Below are 15,287 nucleotides of genomic sequence, written 5' to 3'. Positions count from 1 at the left end.
CTCATGCCTTCTGCCTCCTGACGTGCCTGGACCCAACGGTGAGAAGCATCGCGCAGGAGGCCATACGAGGCGTGGTCGGGCTCCCTCCAAGCAGGACGTCGCCACTTACCTCAGCGGCTCCCTGGAGGCTGAGTTCGGGAGAGAGGGGGGAGACCTGTCCTTTCTCTGGTCCCGCACCCGCAACGCTTCGAGACACCTGGGTAAGAGGATCGGCTGCTGCTGGAAGTGGTGCGATGAGCACCGGGAGCTGGGAATACTGGTGCCACTCATAAAGATCCCGGACCACACCATCATCATCCCGACCGCCAGAGCTATGCTGGAAAGGTCCCCTGAAAGACGCCATCCGCTGCCATTATGCCGAGAACCTCAAGTGGAAGCCGGACCAGGGCAAGGTGTTCGAGGTTTCCAGCAAGTGGGACGCCAGTAACCACTTCCTCTCCGGGGGTAGCTTCACCAGGTTCGCCAACTGGCGGTTCGTCCACAGGGCCCGATTCAACTGCGTTCCTCTCAACGGAGCCATCCCCCATGGCAACTGGGACAAGCGCTGCAGGAAGTGCGGCTATGCAAACAAAACCTGCCGCACGTCCTGTGTAGATGCAAGCAGCACTCCGGAGCCTGGCGGCACCGCCACAATGCCATCCAGAACTGGCTGGTGAAAGCCATCCCGCCGTCCCTGGGGAAGATCATCCTCGACTCCGCCATCCCCGGGACAGACAGCCGACTGCGACCTGACATCGTCGTAACGGACGCAGAAAAGAAGAAGGTTCTCCTGGTAGACGTCACGGTGCCTTTTGAAAAGAGGTCACCGGCCTTCCACAAGGCCCGAGCACGGAAAGAGTCGAAGTACACCCCACTGGCCGAGACCCTGAGAGCCCAGGAATACGAGGTCCAGATACATGTCCTGATCGTGGGAGCCCTGGGCTCGTGGGATCCCCACAACGAGACAGTTCTGAGAGCGTGCGGAGTCGGTCGACGCTACGCCCGGCTCATGAGACAGCTCATGGTGTCCAACACCATCAGGTGGTACAGAGACATTTATACGGAACACATCACAGGACACCGCCAATACCACACTGAGTAACTGAGACTGCCAACCAGGGAAATAACCCACTTCCTTCCCTGACGGACCAAGTGACGCACCCCACCCATGTACTTATCCGCTACACCGATGCTGACTTGGACTCCTTATACATTCCATGGGTGGCGTACCCGAGCCCACTTATCCACTGACACTTGAAAAACTCTTGCACCCCAATCTGGGTCTATGCCAGTTATGTGATCTGTATGTATCTCTTCACTCTTGCAACCGATACCTGTAATCCCTCATAACCCAAGCCTGACCCAAGATGAACAGTACCTTCCCTTTTAACTTGTGTATATTTAATTTTAAACATTCACTTTAATAAAATTTTTAAATCTTTTTCTTGTTTACATAGGAAGGTGGAAACAGCAACACTGTCAAGGGGACGGGTGTGTGTGTGCAGGGAAAGCCTTCTGTGAGGGCACAGTGACAGAAGAAGCTGGTCTTTGTGAGGTTGTTCTTACATTTTCTCAAAAAAATGTGTTATACCAACACTGGCGTCAGCCCATCTCTAAACACATGTCATTGTTCCAGTAGTCTTCCTCCAAAAACACTTTGCAGAGAGGAATGTCAGAGAGAAAACACCTTACAGAGCCAGGTCCACTGACTCCTACAAGCAGAAACAGGAAAAAATTCAATGGGGAGGATGGAGTTGTACAAGAAGAAATAAGTTGTACTGTAACCCTTTCACCTCTGAATTTATGGGCCAGGTGATCCTGTCAGTCGAGTGGAAGGGGTGTGGGAGAGTCTTAGCAACTGAGAAAAAGGACTGCTGAGGAGGAAGAATATCCCTAGTAGCCCAGTCAGGTATTTGAAGTGGGTGGATATTTGGTGAGGGGGAGAGCCATGGCAACCAGAAGGAAGGGCAAATTGTGTTTATCCCACTGAGATGAGGGTTCTGAGAGTCTGGTCAGGGTTCTCAAAGTTTGGGAGAAAATATAATGCAGTTGTGGGAGGACTCATGAGTTAATGTTTTTCTGCAGGGAAGAATACAGTTCTAGCAACTAAATGTAACTCCTGGGATTTAGCAGGAGGGCTCCAGCAGCAGCTGGATTCCTAGCCTGTCACCTATATACTAATGATTAATAACATACACCTGTATATCACCTATATATAACCTACACCTGTATATTACTAGCGGTGCTGACCGGAGCCACCAGGATCCCTTTACAACTGGGCATTCCTATCGAAAACAGGACACCTGGCAACCCTACTTGTTACCCTCGACAGAGAGGCCCAATTCTGCTCCACTGAAGTCAATGGCAAATCTCCCACTTAGCAGGTCCTAAGTGGACTGTGGAAACTGAACTACCATTACATTCCCTAAAAGTGCCCTCGCCAGGGAAGAGTTGAGAGACTAGTACAGTAGGGGGAATCCTTTGCCTATACTTTAGTAATCCTGTGGCCGGAGAACTGCAGTCTCCAGAGCTTTTAGTCTAACGCCTTTCACAAATGTTAAATTCACTTAAATTTTGAAGTCCTAGTTGCTTTATTCTGTTTTGGAGTCTGGCCTGCAGCAGTGAGGGAGCAGTGACTTCTGTCCCGCAGCAAGAATGTGTGAGAAAGAAGTAAGTGTGTTTCTCCAAATGTAATCTGCATCCTGTTAGCAGGGAAGGATGGAAGCAAAGGCATTATGAAACTGTTTTTAGTGAAGCTGTTTCCATTGTAGGGCCTCAAAGGAAGCATGGGGAAATGAGGGGGCGGCTGCACTCTGCAGCAGCTGCAGCTGCTATTATGATTCTGCTGGGATGGAGGCCCAGCAGCAAGGATCTCAGCCAGTAACATCCATCACTGCACATGCTCCTTCCCACCCCCCTGGTGTTACGGGCAGCAATACCCCCCATTGTACCAATCTCTCCATTATTCCCTGGGTTAGATGTCAACCTCATCAAACTTTCTCCACATCACCATAGGGGGTAGGGTAGTAGCATCTCCCTTATCACCTTCTCCACTATCTGTCTCTCCCCTATATATTAGGATAAGCAGTACCTTCCATAGCACATCTTCCTTCTCGAGCAGCAGGCAAATGACCTTTCTCAAGAGATCTAGCCAGAGGCTGGATCCTGCAAAGTGCTAAGCAGCTCCTGAAGTTGGTTTCAGTGGGAGTTGAATGTTCAGCACCATGAAGGTTCAGGCCCTAGGAGAACAGGTTGGGCAGATGTGTGTGCAGTCTATAGCAATAGCTTTGTGTGTATGAGTGCATGTATGTGTGAGATGGGCAGTTTTTGCCCTGATGTCTTCCCTTGCTAGGAGGATTCCACTCCCCTCGTCCCAGCCTCCCACTCAACTTTAGCAGTGAGAAATGCTACAACTGGCTGACTATCTAAACCACCCACTGGAGGAAGAGCACCAGTAGCAACACTTCTCACCTTCTCTGCTCTTTAACCACAGCAAGAAAGAGCTCAAGTGTGGGTGAAAATAGCTGCTTGAGGGGAATGAACTTTCTTAGTCACTAATGACGCTTATTTTTGGTATTCCTGAAGGGAACATCATGTTCTCTTGTTATTTTGTATGTCCTCAGGAAAGTGAGTAGCTCTATACGAATGACATGATTATATTGCTTTTCCCCGATAGCTCTAATGAGGGCACTTTGGCAGCCCAGCAGCTATCACTTAGGGCTTGTACACATGGCCACTTATGCTGGTATAACGTATGTCGTTCAGAAGTGTGAATAAGCCACTCCCCTGAGCAAGGACCTAACCGGTGTGGACAGGAGAGCTTCTCCCACTGACATAGCTACTGCTTCTCACGGAGGTGGTTTTATTATGCCGATGGGAGAGCGTAGAGCCTCTTCACCAGACGCGATACAGTGCCACAGCTCCGCCACTGTACCACTTCAATAGACTGTCCCATAGAGAAGCTTACCCTTAAAAGGGGCTTTCAGGAATCTAGATAGAAAAATACTGAGTTTATTTTGGAAATTCATGGTGAGACAAAATGTATCCCTTTATGTCATCTTACCTTGTGTTCTGCTGTCACTGTGGGAGATTCAGGGTGATCTCCATGTGTATTCTACGCATGGAAGGGGAGAAGGTTGCTTGTTTTTGATATATTGTGGATTATTTATATTACAAAATATCAGTCCTGAGATTCTCCTTCACTTATGCCCACTTTACACCTATGTAATTTCACTGGCTTCAGAAGAGTTACTCCTGATTTACACTGGCATACGAGAGGGGGAAATCCAGTTCGTCAGCTTTACATAGAATGTTGCCCAAGATTTTCTTGTTGTTGTTTTCCCTAGGATGGAAATGTTTATGCAGTATTGGTATGTGTAAGTAGAATCTGTAAAACTAACAACCAGATTCATACTGTGAAGTAATATCACAAGACCTTCACCACTTCACAGATAGCACTTCAAAGTCAAAGGAGAAATAGTTTGAGGTGCTCTGGATTAGACCTTTAAAATATCCCAGATGTTGGATTATATGTGAGCTCAGTTAGGGCCTGATCCAAAACCACTGACGTCAAAGAGAGTTGACTTTAATGAGTGTTGGATTAGGTCCTTTGCACCTTTTGGGTCCTCAAGACTTTATAAAGTATTAGAGTGTATAGAAAAGCATAAGTACAGTAAATAGTTAATCCTGCTAAATTCAGCAAATGTTTAGCTTAACATTGAGCAGTTAAATAGAAATAAATTTTTTAAATCTTAGATTAAAGTTTGTACAGAACTGTGAAAAATGTAAGGCACTATTTTACTCTGAAGAAATACCTTTAAAAGATTACATTATTTTTATCACTTAGTATAGTTTTTGTTCTTAAAAACGTGATACAAAAAAGAATGCTATCTAGAAACTGATATATAGTTAAAGCAGAACCCCTAGTGTGGACGTGATTATACTGGAATAAAGGTTAGTTTATTAGTATAGTTTATTTCTGCATATTTATAGAAATAAACTATACCGATAAGGAACTTTTACACGGCATAGCTGTATCCAGACTAAGGGGTTGTACTGCTTAAACTATATCGTTTTCTAAACCAATATAGTTAAATCCTCCTTCAAAACCCTCCTTAAAATTCTTATTTTCCATGATGCTGACAAATAACTTGACAATGGCTAGGCTGCTAGTGTCCCGAGACCATTGTCTGTCATGCTGACTAATACAGTCTCATTGTTTTTTAATACTTCCACATCAGTCTGTCTGAATCTATCTGTTGTCTCTTGTTTTAGTCTTGGATTGTAAACTCTTTGGGGCAGGGACTGTCTTTTGTTTATTGTTTGTAGAACAGTGGAGTCCTGGTCCATTACTAGAGCTCCCAAGCTCTACATTAATACAAATACTATATAATAATAAAATGACATGAAAGCTATGTAGACAAGTTTTTTTAGTCTCTTGGATTTTTTTGGCTTGGCCAGCAAAAAGGAAGACTGATGTTTGTGTCTCTGCCCATAGTAATGTGTAGTTGTAAGCTATTTATGTGTACTGTTTTCAGCATAATCTGAACACACTTGGCTCTTCGTTGTTAGTTTTAATAACCGCTACAGGTTTGGGTCAACTTGCTTGGACATTATTTAATTGAGACAAATTTATTTACTTATTGATTCATTCATTCATTGCTGAAAGTAAAATTGTTGCAAATATGTAGAGCCCAATTCTCCAATGTCTTAGTGCTGCTTGCTCAGCACAAAAATGCCTTAAAGCCAGTGTAGGCCGGTATTGGAAGATTCCTCAATGCTGGAGGAATATTTAGGTGGCACAAAGACGTTGTAATAGCTCCTGTGCCATCTCTTCTTGGCCAATGGTATAAGAAAGCATACAAAATCTAATGATTAAAAATCTTGTTAAGCTTTATTTTCTTTTGCCTTGTACTTTGTGTAGTAATATACAAAGGTGGAAAAATTAGTAGACAGTAGGTTTTAAATGCTATCAAATTGCAGTGATTTACACCCACAATAGTATTTTATATCAACTTTGCACAGGTCTTAAAGGCAGTGGAGAATCATATTCATTAATTTCAATAGGAGCACTATCTGACCCTATTTTACTACTGTTTGCCTATATTAACATGTATCATCTTAAAGGAGGAATGGGAAGATGGAGAGATTTGGAACAGAATCCTAATAATGCTTATCTGTGAATAATTCCTTCCACTGACTAGCCCAGAAACAAAGGAGATGATGTAGAAATCTAATTACCACGTTCGCATATAATGCGGCAGAAGGATCAATGGATGGGATTCCATTAGCAAAAGTTAAAGAAAGTAGAAACAAGCTGAAAAGAAACTAATTGCCTTTAGACTTTAAAAAAAATTTTTGAATGACTTTAGTGTTTATTATTTTAAATATATGCCTCTTATAACTATCCGTTGATTCACATGTAACTCATAATTATAATCTGCTGGAGTTACAGGCCCACACTGAGGAAAGAGAAATATTCCTAATGTTAAACACATGTAAGTTGACTGATTTCCTTTAGAATATTGCAAACATTTCCCTTGTCAGTTTTTTTTCTGCAGCATTAAAGATCTTACTTGTAATTCCATACCACATTTACCACTGGATTAATTAATTTTAAAGGTACTGTTCATGGCAATCTTCACATACAGAATTTTCAAGCTAAAATTAATCTTAAAATATAGCCTTCTCTTGCCAACTACTGTCATTCTGAACTTTTCTTCATATAAAATGAAGGATTGGATTGGCTCTGGGAATCAGGGCCAGCCCACAACATTTTGGCACCTGAGGCACCATGACAGGCCATAAACATTTTCAAATGGATCCTGAGCCCAGAAAGGTTGAGAACTGCTGGCTTAGACTATTCAGCATTGCTCTTATCTCCTGGACCTCCGTTCCATTGCAGTGACCATCAGGAGGATGAATGGAACTGGATGGTCTGGTAAACAGACAAAACCAGAAGAGAGAGGAAAAATGGAGGGAACACCCTCTCTGGGTACTGCTCTTAGATGTTGTATATCACCTACATCTTCTCTCTGAATAGTTGACAGGTATGTATGCTATCTGCCTGATTCAAATCCTATTGAAGTCAATGACAAGACTTCCATTGATTTCAGTGGACTCTGGATTTTAAACTGTTATCATTCCTAGGACAAGAGACTAATTCTCTGATATGACTAATCACCAGCCAAGTTTATGCTTTGTTGGCAAAGTCTGAAGAAGAAAGTTCTGTGGGAGGAAAAAAAGAGGTTACTTTGCTTCCTGAAACAGTTTGGTTCCATGGGACTATGTCTTGGGAGACCTGAGAAGCAAGTACAGTATAAGCCATGAATCTCTGAATTTCTGCAGAGTACAGTACTACATTATTAGTTTTGGACCTGATCTTCTATGGTTCTCTATGTTCTCAATTCCCACCGGCTTCAATGGACGTTGAGGACATTTAGCACTTTGCAAAATTGGGCCCTTCAAAGCTAAATTAAAATTTTGTTCAAAACTAAACATATGTTGTTTTTCTTCACACTCAATTTAGTTTCCAAGTTTGGAAAAAAACATTGCTGGGGAGGAATCCAATGAATTTACTAATGAGCTGGGTAAGTATGGGGTTATTATTATCTACTTCTTGTAACTTTATTCCTGTGTTATTTTGATCCTCATCTTGACACTCTGAAACAAACAGATGTTTTAAAGCTTTCCACTGTAAATACTACAATATGTTAAGTCCCATTTCAAATACCTTGTGAACATGGTATATTTTAGGAAACAGGAATGTCAGTGATAGAAAATTGCTTCAGAAATGCTGCACACATGAATAGTTGATCTTAGATTGTACCGATAGCTGAAAAGCAAATATCTCAGGTTTCTCATCTATTGTTAGTGAATTTAATTTCCAACTGAAAATGTGAGTAGAGACAAAAACAGTATGGTAAATGTATAGTATAGTATTTATGTCAATTATACATAGACGTTCACATTATCAACTCTTGTTATGACTGGCATACAATAGTCTATACCAGTGTATAGAAATCTTTAATGAGAATCATTAAAGATTAATGTTTCTATCCATCTTCAACGGTTTTGTAAGCATCGTAATCTGTCCATACATCTTTATCTGGGATGTTTCTTTAAAACTTGAAGAATAACATGGTGTATTAAGGCCTGATCCTATGCTGATTGAAGTTAATAGCAATGCTCCCATTGGCTATAATGGTGTAAGCTCAAGACAGTATTTCCTAATACAGAGGATGGGGTAAGTCTAGGCATGTTCTCATGAGAATGTGTTTCATCAATGCATCAATGACTTGCCTATTATTTTAATACCATGTGGATAACTAAAATGAAAACTGAATTCAACTACTAGCGTTGCCCAGATTCTAAAATATTAACACGCACAAAATATAGATTATGTTAAGGTTAAGATGCTCACTGCAAAATAAAAGCAAATAAACTCAGAGCTAACTGTTAAAGCACTGACTTACACTATCTGACTCACTTTTCTGTGTTGAGAAATTAGAGGGTCCTAACACCACTGCATGCTGCCATTTATAATGGGGCAAATTCAGCCCTGGCGTAAGGGGAGGCCATGGCCAAAAAATGAAAAATTGAAAAATTTGAGTGCCTATACGTAAGCACCTAAATCCATGTTTGGGCACTTAATTGGCCTGACTTTCAAAGGTGCTGAACACCTGAACCTCTGATTAAAGTCACAGAGTCCAGTGAATTCCTATGGAAATCACTGTAAAAAATGGCTGGGACCAAGATTTTCAAAAGTAGGAGTCTAAAGTTAAGCTCCAACCTCCATATTTAGGCATGTAAGCAATTAGTCTGACTTTCAAAAGTGCTGAGTTCTTAGAAGCACTGAATTACTTCAGGGAGAGCTACTTGAAAATCAAGCAACACTTTTAAGTATTTGGTGCCTAACTTTAGACTTTCCAATTTGCAAATATTGGTCATTATTTTTCTTTCACTTCAGTGTTGTCGAATTTCTTTTCAATATTGAATAAAACTGTATGTATTTATCCTATGACAACAGATGTTAAATTGTGTAAATATGTAATTGTGGACTAATGAAAAGTACTATCTTGTAAGAAATATGCACTTGCATGCACAGTAACCTATTGTTTAAACCAAATAACTCAATCTTTTATTTAATTTTTTTAAGTGATTTCAGTGGGCATTTTGCCTGAGTTAAGGATTCTAGGATTTAGACCACTTTCTTACTGAGCGTCTCCATGGTATGCATGTTAATCAGGGACATGATCTTCCATACCTTGCATATCCAACTGTCAGTGAAATTGGGTTTGTCAAGTGGACAGAGGAGGGAATTCTAATTAGTATTGAAAGTAAAGAAGCAGAAAGAAGAACCTAGCATTGTTAAAAAACGATTTCTGAGAAACTTGGGAGCCTTGTCTAACCTCCCTGTATTAATCACCACAAACATTATTTTATAAGTTTTCCTCTGGTGACAGAAATTCTGTAAACAGTCTCCTTTTATGGACATTGAATTTCTCTCCCCTTGTAAGTATTCTCACACTTGATATCAAATTGTCTGTACTGGGCTATCTTGATTATCACTTCAAAAGTTTTTTTAGCTTACATAATTGGCCTCTCAGAGTTGGTAAGACAACTCCCACCTGTTCATGCTCTCTGTATGTGTGTATATATATCTCCTCAATATATGTTCCATTCTATGCATCCGAAGAAGTGGGCTGTAGCCCGCGGAAGCTTATGCTCTAATAAATTTGTTAGTCTCTAAGGTGCCACAAGTACTCCTGTTCTTCTTTTTGCGGATGCAGACTAACACGGCTGCTACTCTGAATCCTTTTATGTTAGTGTTTTGAAGAAAAGATCAAAGTTACTATTTGCTCAACGAGATGAAACTGCATGTTTCTTAGTGAAGTTCTTGCTGGTAACATTTTGGCATCAAAATTACTAGCTGAAGTAGTTCATTAGGATGTTGCATTTACAGACCCACTGGATGCAGTAAAGGAGATAAACATTCCACAAGATATTCTGGGTATCTGGGTGGATAATATAGGTAGGATAACTGAGGAATTTATACCCTCGCTAGTATACTGTATCACCATGACCACAATCAACCTTTTCCTGTGGAAATAATTGGTATGCACTGGACACACCAGTCTTTTTCCTATTTAATTGATAGAAGGTTTTTATTACCCTTGAGCCCCTTTTGTTTCTACAGGTATAATTGAACCTATACTGTTGTGCCACTGGGACCCACTGTGCCTCAGGGGGAATTCACCCCCTGTGAGAGTAGGCAGTGGTGACACCACCACTCACCCAGGGGACTCAACCAGGGAAGGATAGCTTTAGTTTCTATCTGGGACTCCATAAAAGTTTTCAGCAGCAGAGGATTCCCCAAACAGCACATATCCTGGATACTCTAGCCCAGCATTTCTCAAATGTGGCCACCGTGGCCACATGCGGGCACCAGTGGATTTTCCTGCGGCCGCAACAGCCTCTTGTGTCTCCATGCCAACAGGGGCAAAGCAGTGGCCCCTCCCTGCAGCGCTCAGGGGCAGGCTTCAGCCTCCCCTGCCCAGTTCAGCCAGAGGCTCCAGCGACAGGCTATAGTTGCCCCTTACCCAGCTGCAGCCACAGGACTCTGGCAGCGGGCTTCAGCTGAGGGCCTCCTGAGGTGGGCTTCAGTCCCCTCCCCGCCAACTTCAGGGCTTTGGGTTTCAGCCCTCTGATAGTAGCAGGGCTCTGCCTGTGGGCTCGGGGCTTCAGCCCACCTCTGGCTCCAGCCATGGGACTCTGGCTCTGGGCTTCTGCAGGGCTGGCCTTACCGGGCGCTGTGGTCCAGAGGCAAGAAGTGGGATGAGCCTGAGGTCTGAGGCCTTGGAAGAGAACCTGAGACAATGGGGGAGAAGCAGTGGGGCCCGGGGAGGCAGCGGGGGCCAGGGGCACCAAAATATAAATGTACAGTATTTTTACTGTTGAGTTTTCCTAAAGTTAATTAAGTATTTTAGGGAAAAAATTGTCACTCTGAGGCTGCCAAAAAAATTGTTGTGAGAACCCCTGCTCTAGCCATGCCCCGTCATTGGCCAATGCCACTCCTTTTTGAGTATCCACTGGCTGTCTCCATGCCAACAGTGGGGCAGTGGTTGCAAGAGGCCACCTTGTGCCACTGCAGCATTCTTCCAGCTGGACTTTCCGTCCCTGGGGCCAGAAGTCAGTGTATTCACTGCTGACGCAGGCCCATTGTGTATATACTTAATCATGGTTCTAATTGTGTCTTTAATTGTTATAAAATTATTCCATTTTTAGATTCCACTTCCCAGTAAATAAAAGGTTCTGCAGATGTCCAGCCAAATCAAGGAGTTTTCCCATCTGGGCTTCCATGTGTAACTATTTTAAATGGAGCATATGACATACAAACTGGGATGCCTTTGATGTTAGTCATCAATCAACCATTTGCAGCACAAGATCCAAGGAGAGACAGGTAAAAAAGAGAAATATTTTGAGTTAGTTTTTATTCATCTTGCATTTACAGTTCATAACACACAAAATTCAGTCAAGTATAGCCTAAAACACAAAATACGCATTTATATTTATGAAGTAAACATGTTGTGCTCAATGCTTATTCAGTCCTCACACTAGCAAAAAATCCTATTGCAGTCAATAGGAAGTTAGTATGAGAAAATTGATGGTCTGATTCTGATCTTCCATCAATTTTACACTGGATTATTTCAGCTGAGTTATTCCTGCAGAAGAATAAGTGATACCAGAACCAGACACTGAGTGAATTCAGCAGGATTTGGCCCCATGTAAATTCCATAGAGGTTAATAATTTTGCTGCTCACTAGTGGCACTGTTTTCTTAAAGTCAAATGGAGCTTATTAAACAAAACATATACAAAGATAATACTTCTCTCTGTGTTGTTAGGATGGCAGTGGATGTCAAGGCCTTAGACCCATTAGCTTGGCAGTAATGCTGTGTATTGGAGCCTGGAGGCTTGGGTGTGAGAGTAACCTTGAATCTCTCTCTTCTTGGCTCAGGAGTACTTGGTACAATGTAGAAGAGATATACACAGGCTTCTGGGGCAGAGAGGTAAAATGATGCTTTTCCATATTCCATTGGTGCTTCCTATCACCCATTTTATAGAGCTGTACTAATGTGTGGCTCAAAAAGAACTGTTTGCCTAAATTCTTGAGGAAGAGACCCAAGATTGGTCCCATCACCATAGGGTGAAATGCTGGCCCCACTGAAGTCAACTGGCGTTTTCCCTGGGAAAAGGATTTCACCCATGGTCTCAACATGCAACTGGTTACAAAAGCCTTTGAGTTGTATAAGGTTTTGTTGATATTTATCTCATTTCAGAAGATTCCACGTTCAAGTGGAACTGCTATGCCCCGCATGCAGTGTTGAGATCCTTAGGAGGAGGGAATAGTAGACTTGAAAGAATGCTTAATGAGAAGACAAGAAATAATGCATGATGTGCCACATTTACTATATAATGTAAAAGTTTAAGGGGCCACTGAAATAGAAAAATGGGCCAGTAAAGGTGGGGTTGCAGCTTACAGATCTGAGAAACATTTGGGAAGCTTTAAGTCTTCTGATTTAAAAACCTCTGTTTGATCAATGTGTTACCATAAATGGTCAATCAACCTACTGTAAATGGTAGAGGACTTTTTCTTATTTCATTTGTTTTAAAGAATGAATTAAATTTAGTTTGATGAACAATTGCCTATATAGCTTCTAAGGCAAAACCAGATCTCTGTATGATACACAACTGTAGTGAAACTTGCCCCAAAACCAGTTGCTCAGTAGAGGTGGCCTACTAATAAAGGGAAAGCTGAAGAGCCCATAGTACACATAAGGATGCTTTGAGGCAACCTTTTAAGACCAGAGGTTGCCTAGCATGCGTGGTCTCATACAGATTTCACTGCATTCTAATCACATAGTTCTTGCTCTAAAGACCCGATTAATAAAACTTCCATTGATTTGTAGTGGAAGCAATATCAGATTCATTAGCTGTGACTCTTTCTCCTTGTCTGTTTAGCAGGGGGAAATGGAGGAGGAGTTGGTTCCAAAATAGCTTGGAATATCTACACACCACAAATCTTGCTTTACAAAACCAAGAGGTGCGGAGTGTCTCCTGCAAGGTGACTAGTTCCCTCACCAGCCCTTGAAGTTAATGGGAGTTGAAGGGGCCAAGGTTAATAACGTAGCTGAATTAGAAGTACCTTAGTCCGAACTTACCGCGGGTCCAGACGTGGCAGGGAGGCTCCCCCATCGATGCCGCGTACTCCTCTCGCCGAGCTGGAGTACTGGCGTCGACGGCGAGCACTTCTGGGATCGATCCCAGAACATCGATTGTCTGCCGCCGGACCCTCCGGTAAGTGTAGACGTCAGTCATGCACAACCCTCACACGCCAGTCTTGAGATATGAACAGCTATCAAACATATCCTGAATGGTACAGACAAAAACAAAAAATAATGTACTAAAGAGATGCGCCAAACAAATTTATTAAGCCAAGTTTAGACCTTTTGGAACTTACAAAGGCAGGGTCTTTCACACTCTGGAAATATAGATGGGGCTGTCATGCACTTGGAGTCTTCTAAAAACACTACAATCAAGTGCCCACTCTGGTCTTAAAGTACATTTCCCATTAACAAAAACACAAACAATAAAACAAATATTCAAACATCCAAATTCACCTCTAAATATGTTTTGCAATATAAAACCATTTAAACAAATACAATTATCTCAGCGTCTTCACATCTCTGTGCAGAGTAACTGATCTCCTATCTGAGTATATAAAATAGTAGGTTTATTATTGTTACTATTTTTAATAAACAATACCTATTGTCCAGTGTAAAACAAGGCAGATTCCACATGAAACCTACTGGTCAATGTGTGTTGCGTCTCCCTCTGTTTGCAATGGCCACAGGAAGTGAGTCTGTTACGGTCTTCAGCTGCGGAGCCTCACTTTTTAACTCAATCTGTAGAGACTCCTGCTTTTTGGCTCTGGAAGTCCCTGGTGTCAACAAAAATGGGGGAGGGACTATCACACATATGTATAGATACTGTTTCAATGTATAATTAAAACAGAATTTCTCAAAGGGTAACATTCCTCCCTGTGGAAAGAGCTAGCACAAAGTTTATGTATGATTTAAGTCCCAGTAATAGACCCAGTGCTACAGTGAATTTCACTCCTAAACCACAAATAATAGAAAATGTCATCTTAGACCCTTATCCTGCAATGAATTCTTTATGGGCAGAGCCTTGTACCCACATGGAGTCCCACTGAAGTCAGAGTCTGCCTTCATGAAGCTAGTTGCAGGTTCAGGGCCTTAATGCTTTTACAAATAAACAGTAGCTCCTGTCTTAGTGTTCACCCAGTGATATGTAAAAGTGCATATGTAAATATGAAAGGCATATATCCTTTGTAGTTAGTATTTGTTTTTACACATTGCTTTACTTTCCCTTTACCAAATGAATTTAATGCTTGTAAAAGTGCCAAATTAAAAGCCTGCTTCTCCACAGAATAGTCACATCCAGGGTAGTGGCATTTCAGGGTTATCTGATTGCCTTGTCTGTAGGGAATAATAATTTTCACACCCCTGAGCTGCATCTGACATTGCTTTTGATTCCTCTGTTATTCACCCATGAGGATGTAAACAGCAGAAACCTGCTTATTCATCATCTGACTGTTTTTCAGTTCTCTGCCAGGGTTTTTCTCTTATTGGCAGGGCCGACGAGGGAGGGGGAGGGAAAAGCCGGTACAAATTACCAGGGCCCGGCGGTCCAGAAGGGGGCCCAGGGCCTGGCTTTCCCCCCCTCTCGTCAACCCTGTTTAGCCGGTCTGCCCTTGCTGGGGGGCCCGAACAAAATTTTTCACCGGGGCCAAAACCCACTCTCGGCAGCCCTGCTTCTTGGTATCAATGTCTTTGTTTTGCTCTTGGAAACATAGTAAGTGCATTATGGACCACATTGTCAAATGATTAGAGGAGTATCTCCACATGCAAAATTTACATGCACAGTTACCTGATTTGTGTACATAAAGTAGGCATGCACTTTCATTTCTGACATGTTTGAAAATCTGGGCCTATGTTTATAGTACATTCTGCACATCTGTGTATTTATTATAGTCAAATACTTCCAATTTGTACAAAAGACATCTACAGTAAATTTGTAGCAGTATAGTAATATTTTCCTCAATAAAAATTACTTTCTCCCATCCAATGAGTTTATTTTTAAATGATTAATTCATTTTCATGCTAAGTATGTGATATACTCTTATTCTTATTTTTTAATACTTGTGTTACATTGTATTGGCCCCAAA

At 42.0% G+C, this 15,287-nt stretch overlaps 1 protein-coding gene across 1 annotated transcript; it reads left to right on the top strand.

Annotated features, from left to right (window-relative positions):
• The first annotated feature begins 313 nt into the window (after positions 1-313).
• On the top strand, positions 314-12,576 carry INPP1 (inositol polyphosphate-1-phosphatase). The gene is given in 8 exon segments (XM_054043634.1): positions 314-423; positions 595-843; positions 2,751-2,859; positions 7,508-7,599; positions 9,870-10,012; positions 11,266-11,440; positions 12,209-12,380; positions 12,382-12,576. Coding segments are annotated over 8 exon segments (1,245 nt in total).
• Positions 12,577-15,287: the final 2,711 nt, after the last annotated feature.

This window comes from Malaclemys terrapin, chromosome 11 (assembly GCF_027887155.1).
Source record: "Malaclemys terrapin pileata isolate rMalTer1 chromosome 11, rMalTer1.hap1, whole genome shotgun sequence".
In the NCBI taxonomy this organism is placed as follows: Eukaryota; Metazoa; Chordata; order Testudines; family Emydidae; genus Malaclemys; species Malaclemys terrapin.
This window is presented reverse-complemented; position numbering and strand designations above follow the sequence as displayed.